This window comes from Lithobates pipiens, unplaced genomic scaffold (genome assembly GCF_037356315.1).
Source record: "Lithobates pipiens isolate NorthernLeopardFrog02 unplaced genomic scaffold, aLitPip1_a1.2 Scaffold_3, whole genome shotgun sequence".
In the NCBI taxonomy this organism is placed as follows: Eukaryota; Metazoa; Chordata; class Amphibia; order Anura; family Ranidae; genus Lithobates; species Lithobates pipiens.
The window spans coordinates 71,834,669-71,854,295 of record NW_027507790.1 but is presented as its reverse complement, the minus strand read 5'-3'; the positions used below and the strand labels follow the sequence as shown (position 1 = coordinate 71,854,295).

General features: G+C 39.1%; 1 protein-coding gene across 1 annotated transcript in view; it reads left to right on the top strand.

The window, feature by feature from the left end:
* The window catches only part of TMEM132C (transmembrane protein 132C), a 774,065-nt gene that overhangs the window by 406,368 nt on the left and 348,070 nt on the right, over window positions 1-19,627 (top strand). Inside the window, exon 3 of the mRNA XM_077461819.1 lies at window positions 9,176-9,322. Coding sequence (XP_077317945.1) covers window positions 9,176-9,322 — 147 coding nt within the window. The remainder of the gene's footprint in view (window positions 1-9,175; window positions 9,323-19,627) is intronic.

Below are 19,627 nucleotides of genomic sequence, written 5' to 3'. Positions count from 1 at the left end.
AAACAGGTGCAAACTGATTGAATCTCTACATGTTTCGCCATACCAATGGCTTTTTCAGGAGAATTATTATCAGGCACTGTACAAATGATCAATAAAGAGTCAAAAATAGAAAAAATATTTTTTAGAGAAAGACAAAGAATATAACAAATACAAAATGTACAACTATACATTTTAAATTTCATTTCCTGGGTTGGCAAAACTGAGCGACAACAAAACTTAGGTCAACAGATTACCTGTGTATTCAAAGAGTAAAAATGTAAAAGATTTTGAAGGCTCCAGAGTTATTGGTGTAACTATATATATTTATATGGAAATGCAAAGGATAATCAACATCAAAGATAAAGATCCACTAATCCAATGAATAGGGCAAAAAGGCCTACCTGAGAAAAAAATCTTGATGACAAATTCCAAAGAAAAGCCAGGAGGGGTATGGAGGGGAGAAATAAATAGTTTTTTTTTCTTAGAGCTCCAACAATTCAGAGGCCACCTTTTAGACCAAGAACAAATAACCAAATCAACACAAATAAATCTCTCATCAATAAACCATTACCTCCAAGGTAGCTTAGTTACCTGCAATGAAAAACCACCACAATATTTTCTCCCCCTCTTATGCTGGACCATCAAAACTAACTGTGACTGGCATCCTTTTATATCCCCCCTTCACTGCCCCTATGGAGACAATTTGGCACCAACAGGGGGGTGAGGACATCTTATTGCGCCAGTGCGTATGTGGAGGGTGCGCCGGAAATGGCATTGAGACATCAAGGACGCGAGTATGTGCCTACTCATAAAAGAGATCTGGATAAAATTCTCCTTCAACGTGAGACCAAATGGATTCATTCCCTGGCAGCCACTGTCCATCCGGGTTTGAATTAATCCATCAGCTTTAAGCCTTTTCTGTTGGTTAAACTTGGCCATTATCTATGAGATGTATTTCTCACCAATCATATTTGTATAGTAAAAAATATTTTTATAATTTCAATTTTGCCTGTAATTAACCTGTAACCTGGATTGGCACATTTATTTGATTGTGCCTCATGCTTATATAGGTAATTTACTTTAGTTTAGGATTTGATTTAATTAAAGTCAATATTGGGCCAATGAGTTGTTTTTGTCTATTAATAATATATGATGTTTCTCTTACTTTGTGACATTTGAATATACAGTTATCTGTTTGTCAATTTGATTTATTAGGGCTTGGATCTGGGCTAGGTGACCATATGGACGCCCAGTGCATAATTTTTTGTGGTGTCTGCTTCCTTGGACTCCACTAGATGGCGCTATTTGCCAGTTGCCCATTCCGTGTACTCCATCACATCCTGTGGTTTTTATCATCTTACGCGCGGTTGTAGAGGGCGGCAGTTTAGGTTTTCCCCTGATCAAGCCTCCCTCTGGACATTGGTATCATCATGGCACCGGCTGCACTTTTTTACCTGGGACGTCCGACGCCAATAGGGTGCCTACGTCAGAGTTGTTTATTTCTAACATCTGATTTTCTTGATGCCCAACGTGGTTAACATTTGCCATCATTTCTGGTGTGTGACGTTTGGTGGTTTTTGATGCTCTTGTTCTTGGCGGTTTTTACATTATTTCCGGTGCGTCCTTGACGCTCTGATGTCATTTTCGGGGCATCCTTGATGTCTCAACGTCATTTCCAGCATGACCTCGGCATGTACACTGGCACAATAAGGTGTCCTCACGCCACTTTTGGCACCAAATTGTCTCCATAGGGGGGTGGAGGGGGATATACAAGGATGCCAGTCAGAGTTAGTTTTGCTGATAAAACATAAGAGGGGAGAAAATATTGTGGTGGTTTTTAATGGCAGGTAACTAAGCTACCTTGGAGGTAATGGTTTATTGGCTCTTATCCTTGATTGATGGGAGATTTATTTGTGTTGATTTGGTTATTTGTTCTTGGTCTAAAAGGTAGCCTCTGAAGTGTTGGAGCTCTAAGAAAAAAACCCTCATTATTTCACTCCTCCATTCCCCTTCTGGTTTCTCCACCTATCCGAGAAGGGAATAATGGGAACTGTCTTTGGAACTTGTCATCACAATTTTTAGCCTCAGGTAGGCTTTTCTGCCCTATTCTTTGGATTAGTGGATCTTTATCCTTGATATTGATTATCCTTTGTCTTTCTCCATAGATGGACCATTAGTGGGCATCTTTTTATACATCTCTCTCTCTCTCTCTCTCTCTCTATATATATATATATATATATATATATATATATATATATATATATATATATATACATATATATATATAGTTACATCAATTGATCCAAATGGATTCATCCCTATGACTCTGGAGCCTTCAACATCCTTTAAATTTACTCTTTGAATACACAGGTAATCTATTGACCCAAGTTTTGTTGTCGCTCAATTCTTGCCAATCCAGGAAATTAAATGTAAAATGTATAGTTGTATATTTTGTATTTGTCATATTCTTTGTCATTTGTACAGTGCCTGATAATAATTCCCCTGAAGAAGCCATTGGTATGGCGAGACATGTAGAGATTCAATCAGTTTGCACCTGTTTATGTATTTTATGATCATTTTGGACATATTCATGTCTTCATATTGCTTTTAATGTTGTTCAAATAAATTTATATTTTTCTACTTTGCGTTGTATTTGTGCACCTTTAAAATCCCCAAATTATTCTCTGATATGCTTCGCCTAGAATTACAGTAATGTTTGTAGTTGTCCTTATAAATTAAAAAATATAAGATAAACAACAATTTTCATACCGTTTGAAGGACTGGAAAGTGAACGTGTACAGGCTTTAGTTGTAATCTTTCTAAAACATATTGGAAAATGATAGCAAATATATAACTGGGAAATATGGCAAAACTTTCACCGCAGCACAGGTTAGTGCATTATCAAGAAGACCCTAGGTCACTGTAATTATATTGCATTAAAAAACAACTACTGCCATAGTCTATTTGTTGCCATGCTATTAAATACCTCTGTGGAAAGGCCTACTGGGGCTTAAAATAAATTATATGCAATGTTTGTTTAGCAATTAAGGTATACAAACAGTAGCAGAATTAGTAATTTAGCAGTGTTCCAAAATTATACATTTTATAAATTCTGTAAAAAACTGAACTGCAAGTTTTAAAAAAAAAACTTAGAACACTGGATAGGTTAATTTAGCTTAATTTATTCTTTCTTCTTCATTATATTATTTATATAGCACTGTGCTTCAAAGAGGAGAGAAGGTCAAGCATTTTAGCCCTTGTTCTGTTCTGAGTGCATCCATGTAAATGCTTAGAATTTGCATTGTTTTACATATTCAGCTTCTTACCAAGGGCCACCTCAAATTCTTCAGTATGCTTAGAGCAGATAGTTAATATGTATGTGGTTGGACAAGAGCAAGGCAGAAACCAGTGTTTACTCTAAAATATTCTCTGTACTTCCCGGATCATTGAATATAATGTTTATGAGGCTCATCTTTATCAAATATTAATATTTTGTCTTCAGTCTTCTATTCCAGCTTTGGTACATGCAACATGTACTGAACAAGACCCGAGATGAGTAAGATTAGCCAAACCTATTATAACAATGTCCAATCTGTAATTCATTGTTTTATATAGCACATAACTATGCTCTAAATATCAATAAATGCCATCTCTATTCAAAAACTTGCATTTTGATTATGTGTGATTGTGATCATGATAAATCACATGCTCTTATATCTCAAGGATTGGACTGGTGGAATTCTCAGTTCTATTTAACGTATATGATCATTTCTAAGCCAACTGATAGTGTACACTTACCTGATCATTTATAATATACAATAATATTTAATTAACTCATTGCAATATGCTTATATCTATCATACTGAAAAGGTTCACTATAACTATAACAGTTTGTAAATAGGATTCCAGTACAAAGTCCATATACCTTTTTTTCCAATTGCTCATACTGTGTTTGTGTAATATTTTGGTGTTTGCTCCACACTGCATTGTGAGAGCCAAGAGATCCATGGGAAGAACAAGCACTGAAAATTAGCAATAAAGGTCTGCACACCACAATTAACCACTTCAATACCAGGCACTTTCCGCCCTTCCTTGCCAGGACAATTTTTAGCTTTCAGCGCTGTTGCACTTTGAATGACAATTGTGCGGTCATGCAACACTGTACTCAAACAACATTTTTATCATTTTTTCCCACAAATAGAGCTTTGTTTTGGTGGTATTAGATCACCTCTGCTGTTTTTAATATTTGCGCTATAAACTAAAAAAGACCGACAATTTTGAAAAAAAGTGATGGGCACTGATAGACAGCACTGACGGCACTGATAGGCGACACTGATGACACTGATAGGTGACACTGATGGCACTGATAAGCGGCACTGATGAGCACTGATAGGTGGCACTGGATAGGCAGCACTGATGAGGAGCTACTGACAGGCATTACTGAGTGGCACGGATTGACACTTTGATGGGGCACTGACAGGCATTACTGATGGGGCACTGATTGGCACTTTTTTGGGCACTGATTGGCACTGTTGTGGGCACTGATCTACACTTTTATGGGCACTGACAGATGTTTATAGGGGGAACAGGCTGGCAGGTGATGGGCACTGATTGGTAGTTGATGGGCACCTTTTGATTGGGGCTGTGCTGATAATCAGTGTGCTGATTATCAGCACAGTCCCCTTCTGACAGGGAGAGCTGGCAATCGTCTCTCCCTGTCAGTGTGAACCGAGGAGAGCCATTTACCGTCACTTCTTGGTTCACACAATGATCAGCAGTGATTGGTCACAGTTGAACTCATGGTAAGAAGCCTCTGTCGGAAGCTTCATACCATGATTACTGACAGTATCAGTTATTTAAACCCTTAACCCCCAATCACAAAATCCACCATAGTTCCCAAGGCATTAACCAGTCCAGTGCACTGGAAAAGTCTTACGGCTGAGTCACTGCAACATTAACATATATTCTTCTTTCTGTCACTGCTCACTGACCTAATCCAAGCAACATGCACGCTCCCTCATGGTGCCTCTATCACTCTTCCTGTCCTAGTCTCTGAATGACATCATGTCAGCAGCAGGGACTAGAAATGATCTGTCCGGCAGGGTTCACTCCCCCTGATAGAGAAGTGTATGTAATGGATGTCTACTAGTGCTGAGTGCAGAAGGCACACAGGGAGGGTTCATGCACTCGGCAATCCACTGGAGCACTGCAAGGGCACGTTACAGGGTCTGACTTCGGCAGTGAACTGTGTACCGATGTACATGTTAAACCGCCATCGGGCAGACATTAGCCGGCACTGCCCACACTCTTATCACTTCACGGCCCCCTTGTCCTGCTCTTGGTGACATCACTCTGGCAGGTGTTACCCGGGTGTGGCCTGCACACCCCGACCCCATTGCAACACCACTGACAACTGGTACAGATAACCAAGTATAACATCAAGCATAAAACAAGATATTCATTTCAACATTTCAAGGATGTAAAAAACCCCTTTTCTCAAGAACCTCCTAGCTGAGGAGGTTCCCACAGGTAGGAGGTTACTGAGAAAGGGGGTTTTTATATATATAATGTTGGTTTGGATTTTCCTCTGGCTCAGCTTTCCTTTTCATTAAACTATCAAGGGTACTGTATTTCTGGACAACAGCTCTTTTATGTTTTTTTTTTAAACTTCTTTTTTATTATTAACAATCATTACAGACAGGCAATGTACAACAGACATTTTACATCATGGTGTAGAATATTCCCATGTCATAAACATGTTATCATTAAAGTTACTACTCCGAACACCATTTCTTTCAATCTTATTTTCCCTGTTCTTTATTTATACAATAAGTGTGTACTTTTCTCCCCCCTCCCTCCCCCTATTCCCCAAACAATAATAAACAATCAAACTTCTGCACGCACATGCTGGATAATCAGTCTATCATTAATTCTAAGCTCAGATCCATTTCCATAGGCCCAAGAGAGCCTCTATAGTATTACTCTCGTGAAGGTCAGGTTCAAAGTTCAGGAGTTCCACATGTCTCCACCCTTTCCACCCAGTCTCCCCATATTTTAAGAAACTTCCCTGTCCTTCCCCTTGTCTCGTATGTTATTTTGTCCACTGGTATATCCTGATTAATCAATGCTTTCCATCGGTTTAAGGAGATCATTGCGGTTTGTGTCCATTGTAGAAGTATAGACTTCCTAGCATAATATAATAGAAATCGCAGGAACTGTTTGCGGTAACTGCTAAGTTCCACCTCTTCAAAAACTGAGAGGAGACACCATTTAGGACTACATATATTTGGCAGGTCAAACGTGACCGCAACAAAGTGGGTCACTTGAGACCAAAACGGTCTTATTTTCTCACAGTCCCATAGCATATGTAGCAAGTTTCCTTCCCCTCTACCACACTTATGACACATTGGACTAGGTATTTTCCGCATTCGAAAGAGTCGCAGGGGGGTGTAATATATCCTGTGAAAAATACGTATCTGTATTATTCTATCCTTGGCGGAGATAGCAGTGCTAAAATATGTATCAAGGAGTTCTTCCCAGTTATCCTCTGGGAGATCAGGTATATCCCTCCTCCAGTGTTGTTTCAGAATTTGTAATCAAGTAGCCCTAGGTTCATTCAGCACCTTATAATAAGTGGAGACTAGTTTTACATGTTCTGGGCACACTAGCACCCCTTCTAACGTAGAGTTCTAAAAAGAGACATTCCTAAGTCCCAGTTGGGAGTTAGAGGCATGTTTTAGTTGTAGGTATCTAAATCTCCAGGTCTCAGGTATACCCAGCTCCTGTCGCAACATGGGGAATGGTTTAAAGACACCTTCCTCATACAGTTGGTGAATGTATTTTAAGCCCTTCTCCGCCCATCTGTCTGCATCAGGTAAATCATAGAAGTGTGGAAACAAAGGATTATTCCATATGGGTTGATTGGGTGAGATCGTGGGTTGGGCCTCAGGCACCAATACCTGACATAGTTTAAAGATTTTGAGAGAGACCTTGATCATCTCTGTACCTCTCCTCCCACCAACCCTTCCCCTGAATATGACATTCAATAGAGCTTCATAGGAGGAAAGAGAGGCTGCCTCTGCTGCAGTCGCAGCATTATTCAGTTGTGGGAACAGCCACCAATGTACGTATACTAGTTGTGAGGCATAGTAATACAATCTCAGGTTTGGCAACGCTAGTCCCCCCTTATTTGTGGGTAATTGCAGAGTAGTCAGTGCTATTCGTGGATTCTTAGGAAACCAAAGGAATGTGGATATTAAGGAGTCAATCTCTTGAAAATCGTTTTGGGCACATAGACCGAGCAGTTTGCTAGAATGTATAATAGTTTGGGGAAAAACACCATTTTAAATATATTAGCCCTCCCCATCAATGTCAGAGGTAAGTTAACTCAGTTATTAAGTTTAACCTTAAGGGAGGCTATACAGGGGAGAAGATTATCTGAGATATACTTCGTAATTGGTAACTGGACCATCACTCCTGGATATTTAAACTTTGTGACAATCTGCAATGGACAATTCTGCGGTAAGTCAACAGGAGAGTCCGAATCTATTGGGAACACAATGGACTAAGTCCAATTAATTTTCAGCCCGGAGTATGTGCCAAAATCAGTGATTAACTGCAGCAGCTTGGGGATTGTAAATTTTGAATTCAACAAATAAAGCAGCATGTCGTCGGCATATAATGATATACTCTTCCAACAAGCCTATCCACATTCCCTGCAGCTCCGTAGAAACTCTTAGCAACCTAGCAAGAGGCTCCACTGCCAACGCAAATAGAAGGGGTGATAGAGGACATCCCTGCCGGGTGCCTCTATGAATTCTAAAGGGTTTAGAAATGGTACTGTTAAGTCGAAGGTGGGCAATGGGCTGGTCATACAATATTTTAATCCAGGTAATAAGATTGTGTCCGAATCCAAATTTTTCCATAATGTAGAGGAGATAAGGCCATTCCACAGAATCAAACACCTTATGGGCGTCCAGGGACACTATTGCTCTAGAGACTGTTAGTGCATTTGGGGCTTGGAGATTGGTATATAATCTGTGTATGTTACTATAAGTAGATCTCCCTGGGATGAATCCGGTCTGATCCGAGATTATTAGAGTGGTAATTACAGAATTTATTCGGGCGGCTAAAATTTTCGATAACATTTTTAGGTCCGTATTAATTAGTGAAATCGGCCTGTATGATTCACAATAAAGAGGGTCCTTGTTGGGCTTGGGGATTAATACAATGAGTGCTTCTTTCATGGATGGGGGTAGGCCACGTTGTGTAAAAATGGTGGAGAAAAGTTTACACAGTCTAGGGGCCAGGATTTCAGCTCTTAAGCCCCATACACACTATCAGATTGTCTGCTGATTTTTTCCTTCAGATTTACCAAAACCATATAATATGAGGTCAAACCTTAGGAGTTTCAATTTGTATGCAGTCAGGCAGGCCCTTGCACTACATGGTTTTGGTAAATCTGAAGGAAAAAATCAGCAGAAAATCTGATAGTGTGTATGGGGCTTTATATGTTTTAAGTGTAGCTCATTGCACTCATATTATGTTTCGATACTTTGTATTCAGTTTCAGTTGTATGTATGTATGTAAAGTGCTGTGTACATTGACAGTGCTATATAAGTACTAATGATAAATAAATAAATAAATATTACAAGGTGATTTACACAATGGATAGCACTATTTATGCTCTCTGTCTCCTTCAACGCTCCCTCTATCAAATTTTAACTATGTGTAGGGTTTAGGGGGCATTCATCATAAAGGGTTGCAGCTAGAAAAAACTTCCAAATAACTAGCATATTCAGTTTATAAATACATCTACAGTGTATGAACTATAATTATTATAGCGATTCAAGATGGTCTATATGGGAAAGATATTTTATAATGAAATCATTATTTAGATATGAAAGGAGATAATGTATATACACGTTGATGATAGCCAATGAGACAGGTTCTATGACTAATTCAAGGTTCATTTACAAGTAATCTTTATTCGGATGTTGCTGATAATAGATGGGATGATTTAATGGCTACAATCCTGCTCTTAGTTTTTTCTGAAGATATACTGGTCTTCAGTAAATGTGTCCAAATTTCACTATGGCTATGGCAAGTAAGAATTAAGCTGAAAAAAAAAGATGGAACTTCCCACTCTATTGAGGTAAAATAATAAATCAATGTGATATTGTCTCTGTCACCACAGGGCCAAGGTGAAGAAAGGTGTCAACATTCTGAATGTGAAGATCAGTGATGCTCGGCAGTGGGATGTTAAGCAAGAACTGGGAAATGGAGGGAAACATTCCACCACAACAGTAGCCTGTCAAAGAATAGGACCAAGCCCTCGTAACAGGTAGGGTGCCATTCCAACGTGCATCAGCTTGAGTTGTATCAATAACTGTTAAAGCTATAGAGGGGCATCATAAAAGCACTTTTGTTAATGGTGCCTCCATCTGCTTACAGGCTACAGTACATTCATTTCCATAAAATGAATTGGCTTTTGCTGCTCCTGACCACATATTTTCACAATAGTAACTTTATTATCCTTTCCCTCTGCATCTGCGTCTTTCTTTGTATGCCATCTGGTTGATATGGAGCCAGGATCATTCCATTCAATATACTGTATTTATTTTTTGTATGTTTCATGGTATCACAATAAACTGCGTCCACTGTATCCATTATAATGACTTCTAACAACAAATGCCAGTTTTTGAATGCGGGTGGAGAGAGGAGGCAGATGTCATCCCTAACACCCTTTAACCGTCTCATTTATTGCATTCAGTGTGGTTTAAAGCCTAACTTTATTTTATGATAAATTTCAGATTATAAGACAAAGCTATGCATCAACCCAGTGTTAATATTTTGTATTACTTACCCTGTTCTACAGCCATATTCCTTACATTCAGGTTTAATGAAGTGAATCTTTCAAAATCAGACTTTTCATTTCCACACCATTAATATTGTTGTGGCCTGCATCCCCTGCATGAGGAGATATCATTATTACCAACTCCACCTGCAGACTGATCGAAGACACATTGGAGTGGTTTACAAAAATAGTAGAGGCTGTTCTCTTGGCAAGGTAAATTTTCACTTTGCAAAGTGTATGTTAATATTGTTAAGTGAATAAGCTGAAGTTATATTCACTATACAATGCACAATCACGTGTGACAAAAAATAAAGAACTTGAGTCTATTCTGTGGATGAGTTCACTTATTACAAAGCCCTTTGTGCTTGGGCAAAAGGAGGTGAGGAGCAAACACAATGGCTATATGTGACTCTGTAGCCCCAGGAGCTGAAATCGGAGGGTCTAGACCCAGAATGCTGAATGTATTGCAAAAATTATGCTCCTAACACTCAGAAAAAAATGTTACAGTGAATTAAAGAAATATTCCTTCACTACTCTAAGATTCAACTACTTTTTAAAATGTAAGTCCAGGGAGGTGGCCCAACGCTCATTGGACTTACATATTACAAAGTAGCTAAATTCTTGGAGTTCCCCCTGCCCCCCCTGTTTTTTTTTTTTTTACCTGCTAATATTTTTATTTTGCTTTTATTTTTCAACTTTCTTTAATAGACCAGGATGTCCAGCTAAAGAGGAAGTTAGTGGGTTGAGGCAAACCATTTCAAGCTGACAGGGGTGCTTACATGCAATCAATTTCTAGTGCAAAACTGGCATCTTCTGAGCAAATCAGCCTCAAAAGAAAACTCAGAGGCCAAGAGGCCTCTCACCACAGAAGGCAGTCTCTGAATTCTTACCCCTGCAGCCACCATCCAACCGCAGTAGTTATCTGTCCTCTCCTGAGCAGTATGGTATCAGATGGCACCAGTGGACTCTGTTCACACACTGCTATCCCCCTCTACACTCTTGTGGTGCTTTTTTTAAGCCACAGATGTTCTTATTTCTTTCTCTCCAGGCTGACCTCCACTGCCTTTGGCAGTTGTAGGCCTACCTTCCCTTCTCTGTGAGTTGTATACACTTATCCTCAAAGATTATACCTAAGTTTTGTTTGCATAACCTTTGTCCAGAGGTCCTACCACCTAATTTAGTCATTATAGCACCTTTTACACTGTTGTGCTGTGGTAATGCAATGCATACTTACTCACTTTCCTAACACATATGCAGCATTGCAGTCTTATCATTGGGGAAGACTAAGCAAAGGCTTCTTCTTGCCTACAGCAGACTGCTTAAAGCAGAACATCAGGGACATCAACTTAGCTTAGAAAAAGTTACTCAAAGTGCAAGTCAAAGTCAAAGTGCATGGGGCATCTTTGCAACATCTCCACAACGCACATGGTTACAGCACAGCAGTGTGGCATTTAGGGAGTTAAAACAGGCAATGAGTAGGTAACATCACCTCCTTACTGATTGTCAAACACCTATGAAAAACACATAAAAGGGTTTCTGCTAGAAAATAATATAAGTAATAGCATAGATTCAGGAAAGACCAACATTGTCAAATAAATCTGTTAAGCCCCATACACATTTTGTCCTTCAGATTTACCAAAACCATATAATATGAGGTCAAACCTTAGGAGTTTCAATATGTATGCAATGAGGCAGGCCCTTGCACTACATGATTTTTGTAAATCTGAAGACAAAAATCAGCAGAAAATCTAATAGTGTGTATGGGGCTTAAGACATTTCAATACAGCCTCCTTTAATGAAGGTACTAGGAAGAGAGACCTAGTGACTTCTCCTGAATTGAAGATAAATGTGGAGCAATGTTCGTTCTCCATAGAGAAGATTTTAATAATGGAGGCATCTACATACAAAGTGTACTCTATGCATTAAGGAATCACCTGGTTATCTGTGTATATTTTTAGTAACATGACTACTTTTAAGATAAATATTGCAAGAGTTAATTTAAGGTAAAAATGCATGCAGTATTTATCTCTTAGTGAATTGAGCCCCATATGTAATATGATAACGTGCTGCATGAATACAAACAATGTCAATCACAAACAAATGTAGCCTGTCCTGTTGCAGCCAAAAGTGTGCTCAACATGTATAGCAAAAAAAGAAGTGGTGTGAAGTAGGGTCAAATGGCAAGTCAATAGGAAGGGCTACACAGGAAAGAACTGCAATTGATTTAAGGCCACTGCCATTTTGCCAAAAGTAGTCTATACCTGTTACATGCTAATTCAGATGTCCCAACCATATGCATTGGATTTTTATATTTATTAATGGACTTCTTTTCTTATTATAACGCTTGGGGTGGTGCAGCATTGTTAGAGAACTTTGTTGTTGTTAATGGGTAAACTGTTGACATGCAAATTCCTTAGTGCTCCCTATCAAAACAGAGGGCATATGTTGGAAGTTCAACACATCAAACCTGAACAATGTAAAATTTTCTAGGTAGTGTAAGGGATCATGTTCACTACGTGTGTGCCTTAACATGCTCATTTTATCCCAAGCTGCAAGGTTACCATAGGTAAAACAGTCCCAACACATATACTGTGTTTATAGCAACAGCAGTGAAAACAAGTTAACTTTGATTATTTCCAAGGAGCAACAGAAAAGAGCTTCAACAGTCTCCACACATGAAAGAGAAAATACAAGTATATATATAAAAAAAAAAAAAAAAACACGGACTGGCGAGGGAAAGATCCAATCTAAGTTTTTAGTGTCTGTTTCTCTGCAAACTATCATAAAATAAACTGTTTGTGCAAATAAAAAAAAGTATTGTGTATTGTACTCAACTATAACATATCAAAAAAAAAAAAATTGTTAAAACTGAAAGGAGCAAAACACTGGGGCTACATGCCGATGACAGAAAATCTTTTAGATAACAGCAGATATTAAATCTTACATTGTACGCCAGTAACATACAACTCGAACAGAAGGAAAACGTTCTTGCAGCAGCTATAAATAAATACAAATAAAAGTAATACAAAGATTTCCAGTTATTAAATAATAGGGTCATGTATAGTATGTGCAGGCATCACATCAGAAGTGAGGTAGATATGGCATGAGTCAAGAATTTAGACATGCAGTTTATTGCAGATTGAGTGTTCTCAAACACGAATCTGTTTACTTTCAATCACTACCATTATATATAATCACTACAATGCTTCTGCCAGGCCTAGCTCTGGAATTCCTTCATTCAGTAATGTCAATCATTTCCCGTGCCCAGGACTCTACGAAAGGACATAAATTACAGGTGGGCATGATAAAAAAAAATCATAATTTTAAAAAGTGTACGCTTGAGGGCCTTAACGAATGGCTTGGCATATAGATCTAACTTAGGGCCTGCTCATACCAATGCCTTGCGGTAACACACGTCTTACTACAACATGTAGTAGTGCACTGTAATGCCAATCCATTTGACTAGCATACTAATGCACCTGTGCTGCAACAAACAAGGGGAGATTTAGACCCCTTTTACACTGGGGTGGTGGATCCATTAGCGGTAAAGCGTCGCTAGTTTTAGCTTCACTTCACCGTCATTTAAACTGCGCTTTATGGCTGCCAGCGGAGTGCTTTTAACCCCTGTTAGCACCCGAAGAAAGTGATAAAACCGCCTGTGTTGCGGCGCTTCCGAATAGCTTTAAAGGGCACTTTGGAAGTGCTACCCATTCATTCCAATGGGCAGGGGTGGTGTAGGAACCAACACTTGAGCTGGTTTTATTCATTGCCTTGTGTGTGCTTTTATACTGAATATACAGGTGAAACTTGAAAAATGAGAATATCATGCAAAAGTTCTTTTATTTCACTAATGCAACTTAAAAGGTGAAACTAATTTATGAGATCATTACATGCAAAGTAAGATAGTTCAAGCTGTGATTTGTCATAATTGTGATGATTTGGCTTACAGCTCATGAAAACCCCAAATCCACAATCTCAGAAAATTTGAATATTACATGCAATCAATAAAACAAGGATTGTACATAGAACTATATCAGACCTCTGAAAAGTATAAGCATGCATATGTACTCAGTAGTTGGTTTGGGCCCCTTTTTCGAATATTGTGAAAAGATGCAATATTCTAGGCTCAAAGTGTCCAACTCTAATCAGCTAATTAAGCCATAACACCCGCAAAGGGTCCCTGAGCCTTTAAATGGTCTCTCAGTCTGGCTCAGTAGGAATCACAACCATGGGAAAGACTGCTGATCTGACAGTTGTGCATAAAACCATCATTGGCACCCTCCATAAGGAGGAAAAGCCTCAAAAGGTAATTGTAAAAGAAGTTGGATGTTCCCAAAGTGCTGTATCAAAGCACACTTATAGAAAATTAGGTGGAAGGGAAAAGTGTGGAAGAAAAAGGTGCACAAGCAGCAGGGATGACCGCAGCCTGGAGATGATTGTCAGGAAAAGGCCATTCAAACGTTTTAGGGACATTCACAAGGAGTGGACTGAGGCTGGAGTGAGTGCATCAAGAGCCACCACACACAGAAGGATCCTGGACATGGGCTTCAAATGTCGTATTCCTCTTGTCAAGCCACTGCTGAACAACAAACAACGTCAGAAGCGTCTTACCTGGGCTAAAGAAAAACAGACCTAGTCTGCTGCTCAGTGGTCTAAAGTCCTCTTTTCAGAAGAGAGGAAATTTTGCATCTCATTTGGAAACCAAGGACCCAGAGTATGGAGGAAGAATGGAGAGGCACACACTGCAAAATGCTTGAAGTCCAGTGTGAAGTTTCCACAGTCTGTGTTGATTTGGGGAGCTATGTCATCTTCTGGTGTTGGTCCACTGTGCTTCATTAAGTCCAGGGTCAACGCAGTTGTCTACCAGGAGATTTTGGAGCACTTCATGCTTCCTTCCACAGACGAGCTCTATGGGGATGCTGACTTCATTTTCTAGCAGGACTTGCCGGATGTCCACACTGCCAAAAGCACCAAAACCTGGTCCAATGACCGTGGGATTACTGTGTTTGATTGGCCAGAAAACTTGCCTGACCTGAACACCATAGAGAATCTATGGGGCATTGCCAAGAGAAAGATGAGAGACATGAGACCGAACAATGCAGAAGAGCTGAAGGCTGCTATTGAAGCATCCTGGTCTTCCATCTCAGCAGTGCACAGGCTGATAGCTTCCATGCCACACCGCATTGAGGCAGTAATTGCTGCAAAAGGGGCCCAAACCAACTACTGAGTACATATGCATGCTTATACTTTTCAGAGGTCTGATATAGTTCTATGTACAATCCTTGTTTTATTGATTGCATGTAATATTAAAATTTTCTGAGATAGTGGATATGGGGTTTTCATGAGCTGTAAGTCATAATCATCACAAATATGACAAAAAACGGCTTGAACTATCTTGCTTTGCGTGTAATGAGTCTGTCTCATATATTATGCCGCATACACACGACCGGACTTTCCGGCAGACTAGGTCCGACACGCTTCCTGACTGACTTTCGGCAGAGTTCTGATGTACTTTCCAAACAAACGGACTTGGCCACACATGAACGGACTAAGCCTCTTCATAAGTTTGTTTGTTTTGAATGTGATGATGTAAATGGGACTAAACAAGTAAGTTCAATAGCCACTAGCCAATAGCTAACTAATAACCAGCACACAGACGAACGGTTTTCCCGATTTTAGTTCGTCAGAATTTAGTCCATCAAATAGATTTGAAACATGTTCTATTTCTAGGTCCGTCTGCAGGAAAGTGCAATCATGTGTACGCAGCATTTTTTTAATCTTTTAAGTTGCATTAGTGAAATAAATTAACTTTTGCAGGATAGTCAAATTTTTAAAGTTTCACCTGTATACAGCAGTGCATTTTTGTACAGAGCTACACTATCTAGTCTACTTTATTTCTCTCCTCATGTTTCCTGCTGCCCTCATTTTATTGTTGAGTTGATTGCAATCTGGGTTGTGATCCATGCCAAGCTGGTCATGTCTATCCCATGGACACTTTCATGACATATAAGTGTGCCTCCGTTGGTAGGCATCACATATTTCTGCTAAGAGGCACTTGTCTCTTTGTGATGGTGCACTGGAGTTGGTGCGTCTGGAATATTGATGTGCACATGTAATTTTTCACTGGGCACATGGTTATTCAACTTTCATTTCAAATGATTGCATATTTATTTGACTGCTTTTTGCATTATTCACTGTGAAGTTTATTTAAGAGGACAAGTTGTTTGTTTTAGGTTGAGAATTTAAAGGGCTGAAAATTTTAATCTAAAGCACAACACAATTTTCCCTATTTTGAGAGCCTGCCCATTTATGTCACAATGAAGGAAGGGAAAGGAAGGAAAATCAGTGCAAGCAATCAAGAAAGGAGAGAGGCTGCAGCAAGAGGAAACACAGGGAGTGTGAAAATCTCACTGAACGCCAATGTCGTGGGTTTGTTTTGTAGGGATTTAAAATGCCACTGACCAACAATAATTGTTGGAATGCTTTGAGTGTTTCGCGTTTATTCATTACCTCTAGCTGATACACACAATTCTTTTCCAGAGAACTGTCTTCCTCTAACAACAGTAGAACTTGAACTTTACTTCAGTGGGTAACTTTTAAAGGATAAGCACACCTTAACCTACGCAATATCGACATGTTTCGTCATTATGTCAAACAAAACCAATAAAAATTCCCAGCTCAACTTACCGCCCAGCCTGCAACCAACTGAATTATCCTGACTAAAAGTATGCATTAAAAACAGAGATTTAGCTTGGACACATGTGCAAATACATGCATAAGCTGCAGAGCCACTTCATGGCACCCCAGTATTATCTGCAGTCCTAACTCTAAATTTGAAGAGACTCCACAGTAGAAGCACATGCACTATAATGGATAGGCAGAGGTCAGGTGAGCTTGGAGGGAGCCCATCCCTCCTTAAAGGCATAGGGGCACACTGGACACCCAGCATACAGCATAATGGCTATGAAGGTGCCCAGTGCATACCCTCACCAGTATTCCAACAGTACAAACAAATGGCCACTGCCCCCACCTATAACTAACTTTTGCAGCAAGGAGCACATGAAAGGATGATGCATGTCAAACATAGTTTGCACACATTTGCAAACACATGTGCAAGCTGCAGAGCCACTTCACTTTACCCCAGTATGTTTCTTCATGACAAAATGATTATCAAATACCATCAAAGAAAGCTCTATTTGTAGCCGAGTATTTGTCAGTCAAACTATTGCAGCAATGAAAACTGAAAAATTGACTTAACTGGAAGGGGGTGTAAAATGCTGGTATGGAAGTAGTTAAGCTTGTTTACATTTGGGCTCCACATCCCCTTTGATTAATAATTTACAGTTATTATTTTTCTTTTCAAATATGAGGGTTTTGAAGGCCCTTTCAAACCTATGCATTGTGGAAACAATCGGGAAAAAAAGCTTCAGATGCACTTATCCTTGTGTATTGGCAGCCTAGTGAATTTAATGGGCTGCCTAACTGCAATGCACGTCAATGTACAATCATAACACAACATGCCAAATCAGAAAGGTGTGAAGGGGGCCTACAGACAACCTGTGTTTAGAAAAATGTGTAGGCTGTCATTGCTGACCTCATTATCAAAATACTTGCAATCTGTCTGCCTTCAATGCTTTCTGAGTCATTGAAAAACAAGACAGAATTCCTTAGCCAACTCCATCATTAACCTCAAAAGAAATGAAGCCAGTGTATCAACATGACAACCAAGCAATTAGCAATTTCAAAAGGAGAGGACAGCAGTGGTCTCTCAAAATAGGCTACTTTTAAAAGTAGAAAAATTGTAACCCGGGCAGATTGTTCTGAAGTCTGTATGATTTGTTTTTACCAATTCAGCCACTTGCAATTGGTGTCCTGGTGGGCCCCTATTAGGTATTAAATTAAGTGAGGGACCTGGAGCAGAGACATATTTTATACTTTCATGTTTTTTATTAGTATCAGCTTTTTATTACAAACTTAATACAGTTTTACAGGATGTAACAGGATACCACTAATTCAGTGAAGACTAACATAATTTATCATTTAAAAAGACTTCACAAAGATAAAACAATATCCTAAATATCAAATGGCCATAGCCTGGTGGAGACACTGCTTTTATCTGCTAGTGCTAAGACAATTATAGGCATTTCTAGACATAGACTATGCTTACCTTATTTAACTATTACTCTCTTGGTGTTTCCAACAGTGTGTCTTTTAAGTAGTCCATACATGTTTTAATACATACATGGCTATATTACATTTAAAGAATCTTAAATGCCTAATGTGGAAACATCAACTGGTTATTTTATGCATATGTGAACAACAAAGGCATTAAAGTACTTCAAAACTCATTTTCATATTGAAAGCTCAACCCCTAGGGAACAAGATGTAATGTTCCCCCAATTTTTAGCAGCAGATAGAACACACTACAATCACTGTATCATTTACATAATGTCTAATTAACCTATGAAAAATGGTAAGCACTGATTATGCAAATTAGTGCTAATGTCCTAATTACCATTGACGGCATTAGCCTATGTAAATGCTTCTCTTATTTTTATTAAGCTAGGCCGGTATTGTATTTCATGTTGTTTCATTTAGTGAATTACGCACCGATTATTCCAGTTAGGGTAGTCTAAATGCAACATCCTCAGCACATAGTCAGTCTTGCTTGATCAGAAACATACTGTACAGTTTAACAAATAACAAGGTTTCCAGTAATTAGTTAAGTATAATTAGATTTGTTTTAGGCATGTCTCCCACTGGGATGTATTTTGTTTCATCTGATGATGGAGAGTGAGCTAAGGCATCTTTCATAATTACATGTCTGACACAAGCACACAGCAGTGCTGTATGGTGTTAATCTTCTTGTACCAGTACCATGTTTATGTGTTCTAGGAAAGTAGTATATACAATTGACTTGCAATCAGACTCTCACATTAGAAGGTGCCTGTCAGTTATTTTTATGTACAGATGAAAGATATGAACTAAAAGGGTAGTTGAAAATGTAACATTGAGATACATACAAGGAGGATATCCCACATGCTTAAGTAACACATTTTTTCATCCAGACATTGCTGTAGTACACCAGTCCACCCCAGTTCACTTTGTTTGTTATCTGATGATTCTGGTACACAGTCGCTGGTAATCCTGGAACTGCCTTTCATACACAGCATGACGGATGTACAAAACATTCAATCCTATATTTCTCAAAGCTATCAATCAACCTGCCATGGGAGTTTGAATGTAAGTGATAATGCTGGAAGTAAGGAAATCAGAAGTTACATAGAATCATTTTTAGGAAATATACTTTCACTGACAGTTATGGACCCGTGTGTTTTATTCTGCAGGGGATTACACATTGGGATATATGGGGGGAACTTTCCGACTTAAAGCGGAATTAAACTGCATTTTATTTCTTTATCTAATTGGGCCCTCAGGTGGGTTATGCCATAATGTCCTAATGTGCACTGCATATTATCACATTCTGACAGACTTACCTGTCATAATGTGCTTTGCAGCGCTGCACTGTTACTGATCTCCCCGAGTGCTTCCATCTTCACCTAGTCTAACCTCCAGATTCCATATTCAGCCTATTCAATTGGTTCTAAAAGCAATCTTCTTTTTTTTTATCTTTATGCATTCTCTGCATTAAGGTAAAAAACCTTTAAGCATCCAAATAATATTTACCTATGCTCAATCTTGATCGACCAATGTGCTTGTCTTCTCTCCCCTCTATCACAGGAGGCTCGGCAACAGTGGAAGCCATTGGCTTCTGCTGCTGTCAGTCAAATA